The sequence below is a fragment of the Colius striatus genome, chromosome 1 (assembly GCF_028858725.1).
Source record: "Colius striatus isolate bColStr4 chromosome 1, bColStr4.1.hap1, whole genome shotgun sequence".
In the NCBI taxonomy this organism is placed as follows: Eukaryota; Metazoa; Chordata; class Aves; order Coliiformes; family Coliidae; genus Colius; species Colius striatus.
Window position 1 is genome coordinate 8740169 of NC_084759.1, and position 20197 is coordinate 8760365.

The 20197-nt window shown below is 40.6% G+C and overlaps 1 protein-coding gene across 1 annotated transcript in view; it reads left to right on the plus strand.

The window, feature by feature from the left end:
• NAALAD2 (N-acetylated alpha-linked acidic dipeptidase 2) overlaps positions 1–20197 on the plus strand; it is a 35753-nt gene that overhangs the window by 13844 nt on the left and 1712 nt on the right. The window contains exons 12-18 of the mRNA XM_062020495.1: positions 1705–1768; positions 4380–4447; positions 9445–9536; positions 10949–11039; positions 11696–11960; positions 16742–16823; positions 19459–19551. Of these exons, the coding sequence (XP_061876479.1) occupies positions 1705–1768; positions 4380–4447; positions 9445–9536; positions 10949–11039; positions 11696–11960; positions 16742–16823; positions 19459–19551 (755 nt within the window). The remainder of the gene's footprint in view (positions 1–1704; positions 1769–4379; positions 4448–9444; positions 9537–10948; positions 11040–11695; positions 11961–16741; positions 16824–19458; positions 19552–20197) is intronic.

Below are 20197 nucleotides of genomic sequence, written 5' to 3' on the forward strand. Positions count from 1 at the left end.
ATTTATTAGTGCTGAATGGTTCAACAGAAATGTGTTGTCTTCTTCTGTCAGAATTTTATTTACAAGATTATATTTAGGTACATATTTTAATCTTTTTTTTTGTTTAGTTTATTAGCATGTATTTCAGTAAACTCCAAAATCACTTAGAAAAATGAAGAGTGTCAGAGAAGGGAGCAAAAATGGAAATGTGCTTCCAAACACCAAGGGGATTCCATCATTCAACAAAGATGGGATTTCTATCCCTGTGGATTTCTTTCTCTTATAAACTGTTTGGCTTACAGGTGCAATAGCCTCTGCACCTCGCTGTTGGCTTATGTGACATTAGATGAAGAAAGAATAATTTAAATTATATTTAAAATAATTTACCAAGAGATTTTAAATAAATCAGGAGTTCTTTTTATGTTTGATTCATTCACATATTGCTGCTGCTGTTCAGTAATGGTTTTTATTTAATAATTTAATATCTAGTTATCTGTAATCCATTCTTTCACAAAAAAGCAGCTGTTCTAGGTTAAAAAGTCATGAGCACAATTCATATTTGAACCTCAATGTTTTCATATTGTTGTTTTCTTGCTTTCTCTTGCTACTGTGCATTCCTACTCTCTTACACCCAAATTAGATTCCCTTTCACTGGAGACATTCCTCACAGCTTACATTCATGTTTTCTGCAGCTGCCAGATCTGTCATGTACTAAATCCTGAAGAAAATTAACCCATGATGCTCACTGTATTCTGTATAACAAAAAGACTGCAACTATTGGAACATCCTTTTGTTACATTGACAGTCTCCACTACTCACAAATGAAGGAATTTCTGTTGCAAATATGCTTTTGCATATGTGCAAGGCCTCATGTGTGCATATACAGGCATGCTCCTTCCCTTCACGTCCTTTTGCAGAGTCTGGCCTGCTGTTTGTTTTAAATATCTTAATTTCATTACGAAATTATCAATTATCAATTCCATGTTTTGTTCATGTGACTTACAAACTATTAGTTGGGTTATAAATTGGATGAATCAAGTAACAATTACCTAATTAGAATATCTATCACAAAGACTAGACTAAGTAAAATACCACTTAGTGGTTGGAATATCAATTTCAAACATAATTACTGGTTTGCAAAAATTGAAACAAGTGTGTGTATATGTTTAGCAGGAAAGCAATGCTTAGTTGACTCAAAACAGTCAGTCAAATTCATTTTTAACAGGAAATGTCAGTGCTTTGACTTCTCACTTTTTGAAATAGAAAGGTGTAGAAATGACAGCGCTATTCTATTTATCAGTGTTAAAACTGAATTCAGTGCTGGGAGCTCATGTGAATAACTGGGATTAAAAGTGTGGAGGAATCCAGACTGACCTCACGGTCACGTGCTGCATGTTCAAAAAATGCAGAGTTAGAACACATGTATAACCTTAATTTACCTTGTTACACTGCTGTTCAGTAATTTAACCCATTCCTTCTTGCTCCTGTGTGATGCAGGAGGCAGCACCTATACTTTATGGATCTTTATTGCAGCAAATCAATTCCCAGAAAGCAGGAGTGAATTTGATGTGTCCAGGTCATTAACCAATGACATTAATATGATTAGTAAGGCACATGGTGTAACCCGACTGGGTTAAGGCGATGCTGTAAAAACAAAGTGCACATAACATGCTTTGGACTAAATGTCAGTAACTGAAAGTAATAATTACACTTTTACAACTCCAGGAAAATGCCAGAGTCCTCCAGCAGCGGGCAGTTGCTTACATCAACACAGATTCTTCTATAGAAGGTATGTCTTTTATTTCTAAATTCACCTTCACATATGTCATTTTTAATAGTTCACTGTGTATTACTTATTGCATCCAGAGCTGGCAAATGTAAGATAGATAATGTGGTGTTCAGAGGATGTATAACAAATACAGAATTAAGTGGAGAGAGAGAAAAATGTAAATTCTCATGTTGCTTTCATATTGCAAATAGCCATGAGCTGCAGCCCATATGTCTGGAGTCCAGAATGTCTCCTCTGGAGCAGTTTAGTATTCTGTGCTAATGAACTGAGAGGTCTGAATATTAAAGTCCCTGTTAACTGTGCTAGCTTTAATTTACAATTACAGTTTTAATATGACAGGCTGTGACTTGTTCTGCTTGCACCTCCAGCTCCTCTCCCTGTGGAATTACAATGTTTTGGGATGTTAATTTATTACAATCTTAAGGATTTTGTGTTGAGATCTTAGGCTTACATTTCATAGGAGTGGGACCCATTTTGGTGCTTTGAGCCAGTGTGGTCACCTTTGTTCGTTGCTACGACCAGGGAGAATGGGCAGGGAGTTACACAGGTACTAGGACAGGGCTCTTCTAGAAAAATAAGCTCTGAAGAGTCTTTCACATAAAAACCTGATCCACCCTTATCCAATTTACTATGCCCTTCAGATTATGAGAAGAATTTGCCATATAGGAATGCTGCTTAGAAACTGGACTTGGAATTTTGAGCCCAACACTATAACATAAATCACAAACTCCTTCTTAAATGATACTGAGCTTTTTTACAGAAGGGCTTAATTTACTGTTGTCTGTTCTGAAGTAATAGTCAGTAGAGTCCTGTGAAGCTGTCCTGCATCATAACCTCAGTTATTTAGGGCATTGGTCCTCCACATAAAATCTAATTTATTTGAGCATATGCATGAATAAAATGGATATCAACAGGCATATTTAAGAGCTCTTTTCATTCCTGTCAGCTGACAATTTTGTCTGTCACAAAAGCATTGGAAAGAAAGAAAAGCCAAACCCAGTTTCTAAGTGCTCAGTTGAAGTTGGAGTATAGGGAGGATTGGAGCTGTTAGTTCAATTATGCAGCCTACATGCTGTGTAAAAAGTAGAGCAGAATTTCACGCCTAGAAGATCTCACGAGTGAAATACTAGCTTTACAACTGCTTCATATGCTCAGCATGGATTGTAACACATATTTTTTAGTTGGTTTGCAGCCAGCGTGCTGCTGCCTTAACAATTTTCATCTAAATGTTGATTATTCAAACATGTCTCTTGCTTTATACGTTAAAGAATATGTGAAAGTAAAACCACTGGAAAATAAATTTGTAATAAGGAAAAGAATACCATATTCAGGGCACTGTTCAAAGTATCTTTGACAGCTTTCACCTGACTGAGCATTAAAATCCCCTGTAGAGCCATAGCATCCATGTACTCTGCTGATTATTTTGTTTACTATCATATATTTTCCACTGCACTTCTTATGCTGTCTTCTGGACAGCAAATTATGTCTATTCATTGTTCTTTTGAGCATTTTTGTGACTTGAATTTCCAGTTCTCAAATACAGACTCTCCTTGGAAACACCATTAATGTTGCTGTTTCTCCCCCTCATCATGGAGTTTTCTGTTAATTGCCATTTGAGTCCTGTTGTGAGTACACACTGTGCAAAGGATGACCCAAATGTCTAAAACCATATCAAAACCTAACAGCTGTGTTATCTGAGAGCTTATGTTTTATTATGTCCCAGCCTGCCCATTCCCCTTCACCTCTTTTTTTTTAGCATTTGAGGTTTTTGCCCAGCCACTATCTGGCAGCTATAGTCTATAGCGACGATGCTATTCACTCCTGCCTGCCTTGAAAGTGGCAATAGTTTCTTTTCAATGGGGCTCTTGCTGCTATAACTGACAACTTTGGTATGAGACACTTACCCAGCTCAGCACAGCCTGCAGGCAGTATGGAAAAACCCATGGCTGTAAAGTAGAGAAGCCACAGCATGGTGGTAAAAGGAGAGGTTTAGGAGACACTAGATGACAACATTTTCTGTATCTTTTTTGCCTCCTGTTTGAGTGAGACTTAGTTCTGAAATATAAAATCCCAAATGTCTTGCAAGTCTCTTACTGAGATGACCTGTGTTTCAGATGCAGATCTCTGCAAAAACATTAAAAAAATGTTCTTATCTTTATGATAAGAGAAGAAGCAGTTTCATTGAAAGACTTCTTAAAGCATCTTTCAGGGAATATTTCCTCGTGTAGAGTTCCTGAACACACTATTTTTAACTTCCTACAACAAGTAGGATATTCCCATTGCCTTCTGATTAACACAGTCTTTGGGGAGTATATAAGTGACAAAGGCTCATAACTAGTGACGAATATTTAGGCATATTTTAGAACTATGTCAAGGCCTAATTCCATTGCTGTGTATGTAGTATAACTAATGCATCATGGTTGTGTAGTAGCAGTAGCTTATATAATGTGACCAAGTACTCTATTTCTCTATATGTTCTGAGGCAAGATCCAAATTTTTGCCTTAAAGTCAAGAAGTTTGACTAAGAAAGGACTGCAGAGTTTAATCCATTAGGAAGATAATATCGCTGACACTTGGAGGGAAAACTTACATATCTTTGTTTCATTTTCAGGTAACTACACATTACGAGTTGACTGCACCCCTCTTCTCTACCAACTGGTGTATAATCTGACAAAAGAGGTACAGAATCAGAATGTTTATTATTTGTGACTTCCTCAAAATGTAAAACTGTGAGTTTATGGGATAAAATTGAATTATTAAATAATATTGAACTTACGTTATGGTTGTGCTGGAAGAATCTAGATTCCACCAGAATCAATTGCAAAACATCCCATCAGTGGTTCACAGTCTAGGCTCACCATTCCTGTGTTCTTAGAAGGGTTGAAACGTGTCAGTGATGTAAGAGGAATATTACTTGCAATACGAAGTAAAAATAATAATGAAACCAGGAGAAAGAAACACTTGAGCGAGATCATTTCTCTAAAGTGACAAGCATTCAAGGAAAAAATTGCATTTTAAATTTCCTTTTCACGTGTAAAAGAGAATCCATTCATTTTCACATTGGCTGACTACCATTTTCTGTTTGGCTGTTCCTCCTGAATCTCCATATCTCACTGAGACCCTGAAATACTGTGATAAATATTGAAGGATTGAGCAGTTGTGTGCCAGATGTATGGATTTGCATGGTTACAAGTGGTCTCATTATGTCTTCTTTGCTTTCACCTCTCAGGAGGAATTATCATAAGCTTTAAAGTTGTGATCCATTAAAACATGAAATGTCTTTGGCCACATGAGAAGTTAACAAGATCAGGAACCTAGCATGAGCCATTGTCACTAACCTCACATCTGGATTCATCTCAATTAACAGAAGTCTGACTTAAGCAACATAGGCTCCCTTTAAAGGCTATTAGTAAAAATAGGTACCTTTAGGATGAGATTCATTGGACCAAACATGGTTGTCTCCTTCACACAGAATTCTCAGACTTTCTTTCCCCTCTGATATTAAGGAACCTGGGTGACTTGGTCCAGTGTAGTAATCGGTGCTATAATGACACTTGGTAGGATAACTCCAGCTCTGTCTTCCATCCCACTAGATGCATTCATCCTGAGTCAGTTTCAATCACAGTAATTTCTTTCAGCTCTGGAAATGCTATGGTTTGAGTTTGGGACAGTTTATCTATGCTATTCCCACATTTTCTTTTCTACGTTTTCTTATAAACTCTTTCTGTCCTACTCCTTCCTTGTGTTGGATGAAGCTGTGCTTGTTTAAATGTTAGCTGTGACACTTTACACACTGAAATGCATTCTCTTTTGCTTGTAAAAAATGTTTGTGTCCTTCCTGCTGCTGTGGGGCCCTTGAGAAAACAATTTTCTTCCTGTCTGCAGCAAGCCACTTAACCACCCATATGACTTTCTACAAAAGATAAACAAAGTAAGAAAATGCTCTGGGCTGAAAATAGTACCTCACTCTTGATCTTAAGTCAGCTGTTCAACTGTTGCTGTGTGTTAGTAGAAAACATCCATAAAACTACCATATGAAGTACTTGAGACTGGTTTTTAAAAAAAACGTTTCCTATTCAGTATTATTTAAGCTTTTAACAGTAGAAGTATAATGTAAATAGAAAACCTGACACCTATTCCATAATTCCATGCCGTCTCCCTGATAAGTAGCTCCTAGAAGTACAGTGTAGTCAAACATATTCTTTATAGTTTAGTTCAGAAAGGGGATTATTCTATTGTACGCAGCTATCAGGGAAAAATCTATTTCTTGAGCTCCTTAAAGCTACTGTTGGAACATCTTAGATTATTTTTGTTAGCTTGTTATAAACAAAACCCACAACTACTTTTACATTTCTGTTGTTTGACAGAGCAGGATTTTGCAACAACATTCTGATTCTTTGCTGTTCTCTGCTTTATAGACACAGCTGACAATAATAAACTGAACATGAGGCAGCAATGTGCCTTTGTGGCCAGGAAGGCCAAGGGCATCCTGGGATTCAGCAAGAAGAGTGTGGCCAGCAGGTCGAGGGAGGTTCTGCTCCCCCTCTCCTCTGCCCTGGTGAGGCCTTATCTGGAGTCCTGTGTCCAGTTCTTTCTTTCTTTGTTTTTTTTTTTTGCTGCCTCACTAACTAAATTTGCCACATTTTTCTAGAAAAGTATTTTTCTCTCTTTTTATTGCTAAACCTGGGACTGCCTCTCAACTTTTTAAAAATAAAAGCATGGTTCAATTTTTACAGTGGTTCAACATTGCAGTTTTCATATCTGAACCATCTTTCATTTACCGGTGTTGATGTGCCACCAGTGGCCTCCAGGGATCCATAAATCACAGGCTGTGAGACCTTTCTCTAGAATGTTGACACTCTTTTGAACTTTTCTGTAAGAGCATTCACAGAGATCACTGAAAATCCTAAGGAAAAGAGTGTTTTGAAGGACTCTTGGAGAGAAGTCAGAGGTACCAAAAGGCATTTTTTGAAGGACAACTTCTGACTACGATGCCATTTTTATTGGCACAGAAATATGTACACAAATGACTGCTAGACTCTGTAGAAACGTGGCACAGATTTTACTTGGCTAATTGCTATTAGTGTCACAGAATAAGTTTCATTTAAGGGTTCCAACATCTTTATTCTCCAGGTCTCTTAAAATTCCGGTGAATTGCACTAGGAAGAGAGAGAGAGGCTAAAGAAACAGCTAGGACAGGGAAGGTCAATTTTGCAGAGGGATCTGCTTAATTAGCTCTTTTTTTTCTTCTTCACTTGTGTTTGGGTAGCATCTTGTAAAGATAACCAAAGAATACAGTCTGTACCTTTCCTAATCAGTTATTTCTTCTCCCCTAATCTGAAAAGATCCCCTAATTTCTGTAAGGGCTAGAAGGACTAAGGCAGAGTGATTATAATGATTTTGCTTTTTCAGCTGCAGTACATTTGGTTTTGGATGATACTGTGAAGATAACATACACATCAAAGCCCCAGCACATTAAGTCTGCATATCCTGGTTGTTAGTTTCTTGAATAGGAATAGTGAGAATTCTTGTACACCTCAGGAATCCTAGTTAATTCTTGGAAACAGCATAAATGGGACATTAGGCTTTTGCATGGGATTGCATTCTATTCATGCATGTCCAAAAGAAAGGTATTTCTGTTTATGCAAAAGACTCCAACATCCAACTTTTTAGTGAGCCACTTCTCACCAAAAATATGTAGTGTGCACATGAAGTGGCATCTTTCAAGGAGTTCTGCGTTTAAGTGTGGTCCTCAGCATAGAGGTGGGAGATTTACCTCTATTGGCAAAAAATTGTCCTTACTTTACTGCTTGGCTTCAGACAGACAGCAGCTGCAATAATTCAACGCCAATCCTCTTCTGATCATTACTTCTTACTTTGTATTTATAGATAAAGAACTTTGCATCTTCCCTTGAGACAGCACTAAGCTTATGCTGATTCAAGGTTTGGATCTAAGTCAGGGCAAGTAGTATGTTTACTAGGCTCTCAGTGTTGTTTGAAAAAGCTGCCCAATGGTTTTTTACACAACTGGAGCTCTCAGAATAACATCTCTGCCAGAGCATGGAGTGCTGTTGCTCCCCTGTGTCAGAGTTCAGCTTGCTCTTATTAATGTGCCATTTTCAATTTAGCCCTAGAACTTGACCAAAGTGCCCTGAAAATGACAGCAGCCAAACAGTGACTTCACAAAGTTGTTATTTTTCTGCTAGCTGCTGGCATAATCTCAGAGGTCAGAACTCTCTGGATTTTCAATTTGGAGTCTGTGTATTTTTCAGTGCAGAATTTAAGTCTCAGCAATTCTGTGGGATCATGTATCATGCCATGAACATTTATGCTTTGTATTTTGAAAAAACAACAAAAAAATTCCAGTCCTGTGTACACCATACCTAATCTCCTCCTTAATGGACCACATTTATTAAAGATTGTTTAAGTGTAGATGAAGATCAGTGCTAGAGACTTGATTTATTCTTATCTCTGCCACAGATTTTCTAACAGTTTTGGTCAACTAATTTTATACTCTTCCATGGTTTTCTTGGCTATATGAGGACTGTACTTATCTTTATTTATCTTCATTACAATAATTTGTTCTTTTAAAGTAGAGTAGGACCTACATTTATAAGTACAGTCTCTTGTGCAATGGTTCTCCAGTCTTGGTTGAATCCCCTTGGCAGTGCTGAAATATAATTAATGACTGGTTTTTATCCTTCCTTCTAGGACAATTCTTTTGTACCCTTCCTATAGAAAAAGCAGTCAAATTTCAGTCTCAGCCTGTTGAGGGAATATTGCTGTTATGTGAGGCAAACCCCCACAGGGTTATGGCTGTTGTCTCCCCTTGCCTTCTGAAAAGGAAGCAGCTGGGACATCCTGGCTGCTGGAGGAGCTCCATAGTGTTCTATATACTGTTGACTGTGTAAGAAGTCCTAGGAATTCCCAGGATCCACTTCCACCAAAAGAGGATGAGCTCCAGCTAGCATCCTTGAACTTCTAACCTGCTCTTCCCCACAGCTGGTGGTTGATTCCAAGTGCCTCTGAGATGCGGTTCATGGTTGAGGCCCACAAATGTATCTAAGAAATGTAAACACTCATAGAATCATAGAATGGTAGGGGTTGGAAGGGACTTCTAGAGATCATCTAGTCCAACCCCCCTGCAGAAGATCACCTAGATCAGGTTGCACAGGAACATGTCCAGGTGGGTCTTGAAGACCTCCAAGGAAGGAGACTCCACAACCCCTCTGGGCAGCCTGTGCCAGGGCTCCCTCACCTGAACAGTGAACAGTTTTTTCTTATATTTAAATGGAACTTTTTGTGTTCCAGCTTCATCCCATTAGCCCTTGTCCTGTTGCTAGCTACTATAGAAAAAAGGGGTGTCCCAACTGCCTGACACCCACGATTTAGATATTTATAAATGTTAATAAGATCTTCCCTCAGTCTCCTCCAGACTAAACAGACCCAACTCCCGCAGCCTTTCCTCATATGAAAGATGTTCCAGTCCCCTGATCATCTTGGTGGCCCTGCGCTGGACAATATTTGTGAATAATGTTTGTAAACAATGTTTGTGAATATCCCTGCATGCAGCATTGCTGATGATTAAGAATGATGCAGACAGCTGTAAAGGTCTCCTTTGACAAAAAATGGAGATAGAATCACTTCCAATGAGATTATGATATCTTCCTCTCCAGATTTTAAGCCCAAATGAAGGTTATGAAAATAAATCTCTTTATGAGAGCTGGCTTGCAAAAGATCCTGCAGCTGAAAATAATAGCTATCCCAGGTAAGCTATTAATCTGTTTGTTCTTTCTCATATTTTTCAGCATATCATAGTGTGGCTACTGTCCAGAATTTTTCAAGATGAGCTGTTGATGACAGCTTTTAGTACACATTTTAGTACAAGGTGACTCTCTAGCAGTGTCTGTGGAGGTAAAATACAATAAAATTTGATTACTTTTTTTTTTAAATGATAGTGACACCTCTGCCTGTTGTAAAATGAAACTTCACACTTTTTAAAGGCCTTTTATTAGTAGAAAAGCAATTTGGAAAGCGGCCAAAAAAGAGCAGGATTCAAAATATAGTTTAGTTGCCCTACTAGACAAGATAATATCAAAATTGTTAGGACAAGCAGATGCTCAGTTGAAAGAAACTGTCTGGAGCTGTAATTAAAAAGCTCTCGTGATTCTTATTCTTTGTTTATACAATGGATGTAAATGTAATAACTTATAAATCTATATCTGAGAGTATTTAAACTTCATCTTTTGACACCATTAAAACTACAAAACACTCACTACAGCCTAGACTTGTAGGGCTAAATCTTACTCACGGTGTCGTATTACTCACATAAGGTAAATAGAATTGCCCGTTTGTGTGACGAACCAAAATGTTCTATATGTATTAACCTACCTTTCAGGCCATTGCACAATGAAATTCAATGAAGTAGACTCACTGAGATTTCTTCCTTTTGAAAAAGCTACCAGATCTGATCTTTCTCAGTTGATACAAATAGTTCTTGCAGAAATTTATACTAACAGAAGAATTTTAGCTGTAAAAGAGGAACCATTTTTCTTTTCTAGATGAGAAACACCAATTATTTAACAAACTAGACACATAAACTCCAAATTTAGTATAAAATGTTAATAAGGATTTGAAAATATTTAGGGTATTCTGTCTTCATCTTTTCCCCTCTGTCTTCCCACACATACCCAGCAGATGGCAGTCGTTGCTTGTAACAGATGCTAATTGTGTCTTCTGAGTGGAAATTATTTATCAGTCACTGATTCTGCTGTGGAATATGCTCAGTGTATAAACACATCTGCCTTTACATATATTTCTGCCCAATTCATATTAGTTTGGAAACAGATGATTAATGTTTTAAGATTGCAGAGACGTGCCTGATAAAATTTTATAGCCTTGTGCATTATGTGTACTTTGAAAAAAGTGTGGTCGGTGTTATAATCAGGATCACTACCTTTAAAAGATCTTCCTAGCAATTCTGGGTACTGAATTAGTGTGGTGTAATAAAATCAGTTAGAATAATTAAGCCTGCCACTCGTTTAGTCTCTGATCATACTAAGGTCTCTGGTGTACCTCCAGAAGAACTGACCTCAATTTCTTAGAAAAATCTGCATTTTGCATAAATTACTACCATACTTTGCAGTGCTCTTGCTAAGCTATTGTCCTTTCAACACACAGAATCAACAAGCTGGGATCAGGCAGTGATTTTGAAGCTTACTTTCAGCGACTGGGAATTGCATCGGGCAGAGTCCGTTACACCAAGAATAGGGTGAGTCTTCCAGATTGCTTGAAGAAGTTTGATAGTGCAGACCAGTCATCTTTTAAGAGCATTTACTCATGATTAATTAAAAAAAAAAAAAAACTTCAAAGAATCTTGGACTGGTTTGTATATCTGTACCATTTCTTAATTTAGCAAGAAATCTAAATGTTTGGAGAATAAATCATGTTACAGTGATGTGTATATTCTGTAGGCTGTCGAGTTCACAGAAAGATATTTATAGAATCTGATTGAAAGTCTGTGTTTCGTGCCACTATAGTATTAGTAGGTCCTTTAACATACAAATCATCCTTCATTGTGTTCAGAAATAACCACACAAGATAAAAGGGGCCATGATGGGGGACTTCTGCTTATCCCAGACCCCAAGCTATTTTCACTTTTAGTAAAGGCCATCTCTACAATGGAACGGAAGGCAGGACTGTCTAGATAGAGAGGAGGAAGCTTGGTCACTTAATGTGGATTCAGGTCACTTTAGTTTCTTAAAATGAACACACACACAAAAAAAAGAAGGATAGTAAATTGTGGTTTGTGATAAATAGCTTGTTTGATTTGGAAACTGCAAAACGTCATGGTTGTTCACAGATCAATACACCCCTTAACTGCAGTTAGAACACAGGGCACTGACAAATTCGCTTGTTCTTTTTCAGAAAGCAGACAAATTCAGCAATTATCCTGTTTATCACACTGTATATGAGACCTTTGAGTTAGTGGAAAAATTTTATGACCCAACCTTCAAGAAACAGCTAACAATTGCCCAGTTACGAGGCAAACTGGTTTATGAACTGGCAGATTCCCAGGTCATTCCATTCGACTGTAGAGATTATGGAGAAGCCTTAAAAGGATATAGCAATAGAATTTATAAATTGGCCAAGAAAAATGAAGAACAGCTGAAATCTTACAAAGTATCTTTTGGTGAGTAACAGCCACAACGCTATTTCTTAATTGCATTAATTCATATCCTGTAGGGATGTGTTATATCTGTTTTAGCTCTGAAACTGAATCCCTTACTTTCCTGTTGCAATTCTGCCATCGTAATAAAGACCCTCTAATTTTTTTCTAAAGATAACACAGGTTTAACACATTATGGTCTAGATGAGAGGGTTATAACAGTGTTTATGCATATTATTAATTATGGGCATTTTTACAGTGCTTATGAGCAATCATGGACCTCAAGTGCAAAACAAAGAAATGGATCAGCCTGCTTATTACTTTCCTGCTTAATAAAAAAGAGAAAAGTGATATGTTTATGGCAACTGCCTGGAACTTGAGAGACACAGGTGCTCGTTCCTCCTCAGCTAAAGACTTCATCTCACCCTGGGAACTTTCTTGTCATCTGTGTCAGTAGCTGGCTACCACTTTAAGGCCACAGAAGCATTCCTCTTAACTCTTCTAGCATCCATTTGCTGAATCATAGAATCATTATGATTGGAAAAGACCTTTAAGGTCATCAAGTCCAACTACTAACCTCACAGTGCCCAGCCCATCACTAAACTAAACTGTATTCCTCAGTAGTTCATCTACACATCTTTTGAATATCTGTAGGGATGGTAACTCTACCACTTCCCTGGGCAGCTCGTTCCAAAGTCTAATAACCCTCTTGGTGAAAAAGTTCTTCCTAATATCCAGTCTAAACCTCCCCTGGTGCAACTTGAACCCATTTAATTGTGTTTGACTCCCACCTCACTGCAACTCCCCTTCAGGTAGTTGTAGAGAGTGATCAAGTCTCCTCTCAGCCTCCTCTAGACTGGAATTTCTTTTTACAGTAGTAGAACATCCACTATAATTTCCATTAAATCATTTTCATTGCTTGAGTTTCATTCTCATTTCAGACTAGAAGTTGGCCAAATTACTTTCTGACCAATATATCCATTTTTGTTCCAAGATTCTAAAAGTAATCTTTTTTTTTCTAGCTTTCTTTCCCCCAGACATCACTTAATGCTCTCCTTAATAACTTCATAGATGTGCCATTTTGACCAATTTTCCAAGGCATTTTTTTCAGTCTTTTTGCTGTTTTCGTGGCTATTCTCTAATGCCTGATTAGTTTTAAATTATTTCTTGAATAAAACTGTAATTTTAATGTTTTGGTTTATTCTATTGCACCAGAGTACATTAAAATATATAGGCAGGTTTAAAATACTGTGAAAATTAAAATTCATTTAACTCAGCATGTTTGGAATATTGCCTATTGACAACACCGAGTGTCAGCAAATTGCTAATGAAGCCTGAATAAATCACTTAATTGTCCTTCAAAACAATAGATTAAGGTTTTTGTTTGCCTTTGGATTCACATTTCAGCTGTTCCTCTGTAACAGTGAAGGCTCAAAACCTTTTTTTTCATAAAACATGTACTTGCAGTCATATGCTATCCGGAATTACAGTTGTGCGGGGAAACAAACCCAAAAGTTGTGATGTTTTCTAAAATAACCAATACTAACAACAGTGAATAGTGAGTGAACATGAGTACAAATTTTCCTACATGTTTTCAGATCATCTTTCTTTTTTTGTCTGAAATCCCCTCCTACTGCTTCTGAAATACAATCTGTTGCCACGATGGAGCCGTGATGTCAGCAGGGCAGACGTGTGGACAAGTGTAAATTCTCACCCTCACAAGGTGACATGGATCTGTCTATACCACAGTCTGTAAACAGCTTGCATACATAAAATCTGTGCCCCTGATTATGGAAATTGAACGAAAAATATTAATCTAAGAGCAAGCGTGAGTAGGCGGGTGATGAATAAATAAGTTTACTAGAAATGGAAGAGCAGATGAGATGATGGCAGAACAGCTTTCCATAGGAGTCCTGGGAACAGAAAGCCCATCACACTAAATAGTGTGGTAATTTATAAACAGTGAAGGGTCACAGCTGCCAACAGAGGACTGGATTTAGGAGATGACCTAAGCTGATGCCCCATCTTCCTTTACAATCAAAGAGAGGATACTCCAGGTTTTATCTAAAATTTTCTGAAACTTGTGAGCAAAATGTGCAAGTTGTAAACCTTCTTTCTTTGTATTTAATTTTGGTAAGGTCAGGAATTCTCCTTGTAACATCTACCTGTTACTTATTCTGCAACACTTGTATTAATTGATACTTTTCCCAGGTCTGTATGAAACAGATCCTTTCACAGGAAAATCATCACAGCTGGTATGGTCATTAAAAGAAAGGCCTGCTGCTTCTTTGGCCAACTTATTCCACATGTCTGGGATGTACTGCCAGGGACAAAGCAGGAAGAGCTCTGGAACAGAGCACTGGAACAGGCTGCCCAAATGGGTTGTGGAGTCTCCTTCTCTGGGGACATTCAGAACCCACCTGGACACATTCCTGTGTGACTTACTCTAGGAGGTCCTGCTCTGGCAGGGGGTTGGACTGGATGATCTTTCGAGGTCCCTTCCAACTCTTAAGATTCTGTGATTCTGTGAAAAGCAATGGACTGACCTGGTGTTCCACCTGCACTGTCAGGCACTCCAGGCAGGATCCTAGGCAGTTGCTCCTAGAGCACATGGGGTCCTGACAGAGACACCTCCTGTGCTGTGAGTAGTGCTTGTGTGAGCACGCATGGGACTGGGCTGCTGTTATCTGCCTTGTCTGACACTGTGTCCCATGGCATCCATGGCATCTATGTCTTATCCTTCATCCAATACTCTTCACTGTATGTATCATACTCTTCTGTTATGATACAGAAGAGCTACCAAGATGATGAGGGGACAGGAACATCTTTCTAATGAGGAAAGGCTGCAAAACCTGGGGCTATTCTGACTGGAGAAGACTTGGGGGGGGGGGGAATTTATCAACATTTATAAATACCTAAAGGGTAGATGTTGAGAGGTTGGGTCCAGTCTGTTTTGTGTCATGTCCAGTGACAGGGCAAGGGGTAACAGGCACAAGCTGGAACACGGGAAGTTCCACTGGAACATGAGGAGAAACTTCTTTCCTGTTCAGATGAGGGAGCCCTGGCACAGGCTGCCCAGGGAGGGTACGGAGTCTCCTCTGGAGGTTTCCAAATCTGCCTGGATGTGTTCCTGTGTGACCTGGTCTAGGTGAAGCTGCTTCTGCAGGGAGGTTGGACTAGATAATCTCTAGAAGGCCCTTCCAACCTTGACCATTCTGTGATTCTGTGATTTAAGTAGGATATAATGTTCCAAGAGGGAAGTCCAGCTGTCCTTCTACAGCCTGCTGGAACAGCTGTTATCTTTGATGTAAGTCAGGCTTTTTATACCTTAATGCTGCAGTACATCCCTTTGTTAACAAGAAAACTGCAGAATTCTCTGTTTTCAATGCCAGTCAGTCTTTTCCTTGCCAGGCAGAGGGAAGATGTGTACTGATGTGAAGCAGTTTTGTCTGGGCCAGGTTTTGGTATCGGGGGTTGCTACAGGGATGGCTTCTTTAAACAAAGATCTGCCAGAAGCTTCCCCTGTAGCTGACAGGGCCAATGCCAGTCAATTCTAAGATGGATCCACAGCTGACCCAGGCCTGGCCAATTATGACTGAGGTAACGCCTCTGTGAATAACACATTGGAGAAGGGGAAGAAGGTGCTGTGCAGTTGCTGAACTGCAGCAACAGAACAAGGGAGTGAGAATGTGAAAACAGTCAGTGGAGAAGGAAGAGGAGGAGGTGCCCAGGCACTGAAAGAGAGATTCCCCTGTGACCTGTGGTGAGGACCATGGTGAGGCAGCTGTGCCCCTGCAGTCCATGGAGGCCACTGAGGAGCAGAGACCCACTCACGGTCTGTGGAAGAGCCCACATCGGTGTGGCTGGATGCCTGAAGGAGGCTGTGACTCCATGGGAAGCCCACGCTAGAGCAAATTCCTGGCAGGACCTGGGAGTCTGTGGGAGAGAAGAGCTCACACTTGAGGAGTTTGCTGTCAGGACTTGTGACCCTGTGAGGGACTCGGGCTGGAGCAGTCGGTACCTGAAGGACTGTTCTGGTGGGTGACCCATGCTGGGGCAGGGTGTGAGGAGCTGCCCCTGTGGCAGGCCCCATGCTGGAGCAGTTTGTGAGGAGCTGCAGCCCATGGGAAGGACCCACACTGGAGAAGTTTGTGAGGGACTGTCTCCTGTGAGAGAGACCCCACAGTGTAGCAATGGGAAGCGTGAGGAGGCCTCTCCCTGAGAAGAAGCAGCGGCAAAGTCCATCTGTAATGAACTGACTGTAACCCCCATCTCCCATCCCCTGCGCTGCTGGTGGGGGGAAGGAAGGAGAGTCTTGGGAAGAAGAAGGGGTCAAGGGAAGTGTTTTAAGATTTAATTTTATTTCTAATTTTCCCTGCTTTGTTCTGGTCATTCATTAATAAATCAAACAATTTCTCCCCAAGTTGAGTCTGTTTCGCCCGTGACACTAATTGCTGAGTGATCTCTCTGTCCTTACCTCAACTCACAAACCTCTCGTTACATTTCTCTCTCCCCTGTTCAGTTTAGGAGGAGGAGTGATAGAACAACTTGGTGGGCACCCAGGCAGGGGCAAACCACTATATTGTGAAAGCATTCTCAGGCATCCTGCTTCGTTGTTGCCCTCATTGCACAAGGTCTTTGTCTATTACTGCTAGCAGCACAGCTCTTTAAAGTCTGCACTGGGGAAATTAATGAATTATGGAAAGCCAGCAAAATTAATGCAATTATGTCCCATTGGGCAACTGAAAAATATATTGGGTTCAGTAAATACTCTGAAGTTCTTCACAAAGTCCTTGTTTTTCTAGATTCTCTTTTTTCTGCTGTGGTGAACTTCTCAACGGCTGCTGCTGAATTTCACAGGAGACTTGAACAAGTTGATAAGAAAGAGTAAGTCTGAAAAAAAAGTTACTTATGTATCTGTGTGTATATATATATGCATGAGTATACATATCTGCCTTAGGTACCCAGTGTGGCAGTTCTTTCTTTCACAGAATCACACAATCACAGAATCTTAAGAGTTGGAAGGGACCTCAAAAGATCATCTAGTCCAACCCCCCTGCCAGAGCAGGACCACCTAGAATAAATCACACAGGAACTTGTCCAAGTGGCTTTTGAATGTCTCCAGAGAAGGAGACTCCACAACCCAACTGGGCAGCCTGTTCCAGTGCCCCATCACATCCACAGTGAAGAAATTTTTCCTTGTGTTTCTTTTGTGTTTCTATGTTCAAGCTTGTACCCATTGCCCCTTGTCCTATCACAAAGAGTCTGTCTGATGAGTGTAGAGCCCTTGAGGCAATATCTGCCAGATTCATTCTGCTTCCTGTGATTATTACTAGTATCAGCTTGTCATTGAAATTGTTGTAATATATGGAAAGGCAGGTAGCGGTGGAAATTAAAGTTGGACTGAGCTCTGTATTTAAACATCTACACTTGAGTATAGTAGGTGATGTCAGAATGTATACTTTGAGCACATCTCAAGGAGGTAGGATGATGCTTCAGAAACTGGTGAGGACTGCTGAAAGTGTTGAGGAAACTGGCAGGGGTGCTCGCCAAACCACTGTCCATCATTTATCCGCAGTCCTGAATGACTGGGGAGGTCCCATCTGATGGGAGATCAGCCAGTGTAACACCCATGTATAAGAAGAGACAGAAGGATGACCAGGGAATTTGCAGGCCTGTCAGTTTGGCTTCAATGTCCAGGAAGCTGATGGAGCAGATCATCCTAAGTTCTATTTTGCAGCATATGCAGGACAACCAGGCCCAGCCAGCATGGGTTTATGAAGGGCAGGTCCTGTTTAACAAACCTCATCTCCTTCTATGACAGTGACATGCTTATTGGATGAAGGAAGGACTGTAGATTTGCTCTACCTTGACTTTAGTAAGGCAGTTGACACTGTTTCTCACAGTGAAGAGAAATTGGCTGTTCTTGGCTTGGATGAGCAAACACTTTCCTGGGTGAAAAACTGGTTAGATGGTTGAGTCCAAAGAGTCGTGGTCACTGGAGTTAAATCCAAGTGGCAGCCGGTCACAAGTGGTGTTCCCCAGGGCTCATTACTGGGGCCACACTTGTTTAACTTCTTTATTAATCATCTGGATGAGGGGATAGAGTGCACCCTTAGTCAGTTTGCAGATGACACCAAGCTGGGTGTCAGTGTTGAGCTGCTTGAGGGTAGGGAAGCTTTACATAGAGATCTAGATAGTCTGGATGGCTGGGCCAAAGCCAATGCCATGAGTTTCAATAAGGCCAAGTGCTGGGTCCTGAACTTGGACCACAGCAACCCCCAGCAGTGCTACAGGCTTGGGGAGGAGTGGCTGGAAAGCTGCCAGGCAGAGGGAGACCTGGGAGTGTTGTTTGGCAGCAGCTGAACATGAGTCAGCAGTGTGCCCAGGGGCCAAGAAGACCAAGGGCATCCTGGCCTGGATCAGGAACAGTGTTGTTAGCAGGAGCAGGGAGGTGATCATTCCCCTGTACTCGGCTTTGGCACCTCGAATATTGTGTCCAGTTTTGGGCTCCTCTCTACAAGAAGGACATTGAGGTGCTGAAGAGGATCCAGAGGCAGGCTACCAAGCTAGGAAAGGATTTGGAGCATGTCTCATGAGATGTGGCTGTGGGATCTGGAGCTGTTTAGCCTGGAGAAAAGAAGGCTCAGGGGAGACCTTATCACTCTCTGCAACTATCTGAAAGGAAGCTGTAGTGAGGTGAGGGTTGGTCGGTTCTCCCTAGTAACAAGCGATGGAACAAGAGGAAATGGCCTCAAGTTGTGCCAGGGAAGTTTCAGGCTGGATGTGAGGAGGAATTTCTTTCCTACAGGGGTGCCAGGTATTGGAACGGGCTGCCCAGGGAGGTGCTGGAGTCACCGTCCCTGGAGGGGTTTAAGAGACAGGTGGATGTTGCACTTAGGGAAATGGTCTAGTGGTTGATAAGGCTGGGGCAAAGGCTGGACTCGATGATCTTACAGGTCTCTTGCAGTTGAAATGATTCTATGATTCAAAGTATCCAAGATATCTGTGATGCTTGCAAACCTGAAGGCCTTACGGGATTCCTGTGTCCTCTGAGTGCAGTGGCTGGAGACCAGGTGCACCTAGGCACCTAGTATGGTACCAGATAGCTGTATTTAAGGAACTGAATCTCATCCTTGCTATATTACTGTATAGATTTGAGCAGGATTTGGTCACTTATTGGTGGACACAAAAATCTATCACCCTCTTGTCCTCAGCTGCCTTCTCCCCTCTGTTTAGTGGGATCTTTTCAGTGCCATTTAATACTAAGCAGTTATCTGACACTCAGAAAGTCTCCCACTTTATTTTGTGTAGTGTCAAATCTTGTAGTTGACTTTTCTATGACAGAATCCCAATGCATTAATATAGAATGTATTGAAACTCCACTTGAAAAACCTCATATTTTTGCAAACTTGCAGGCTGTCATTCTTTTTACTATCCATATAAGAAGGAAAGTATTTAAAGTACCTGAGAAGTCCTGATTCCTCACTGTGTGAAATGTCTGTGTCTCCATTTTCTGCAGTCCGGTCGCAGTGCGAATCATGAATGATCAGCTGATGTTTATAGAAAGAGCATTCATTGATCCTCTTGGCTTACCAGGAAGGAAGTTTTACAGGTGAGGCAACAAGTTTCTTGACCAGCTATCTAAGACACTGTATTTGCAGGTGAATCCCACTCTTAACTGACTGGGTAGTTGAACTACTGTAGAAGAAAATAATAGGCATTACAGTTTAGGAATTACAGCTCAACAAGTTGGTTTAGGTACAGTCCAGTGAGCAACAGAATTTGTTCCTAGCCCATAGGGAGAACTCCTTGGCTGCACCAGTCTTGTGGTGCCTAATTCCTCTTCTTGGGTCTGGCACTCTGCTTTTATTAACTGTCATGCTTGTGATGACTTGCAGGTGTGTAGTACCTGATACACCTGTGCAAATGCTGTCCCTCGTCTTCATGTCTTTTAAATACCTCCAAGGATGCTGACTCCACCACCTCCCTGGGCAGCCAGTACCAGTGTCTAACAGTCCTCTCTGTGAAAAATTTCTTCCTAATCTCCAACGTGAACCTCTCCTGGTACAACTTGTCCTATCACTGGTTACTTGGGAGAAGAGACTGACCCCCACCTCACTATAACCTCCATTCAGGTAGTTGTATAGAGGGATCATGTCTCCTCTCAGCCTCCTCTTCTATAGGATAAAGACCCCCAGTTCCCTCAGCTGCTGCTCCTCAGACTTGTGTTCCAGACCCTTTACCAGCTTCACTGCCCA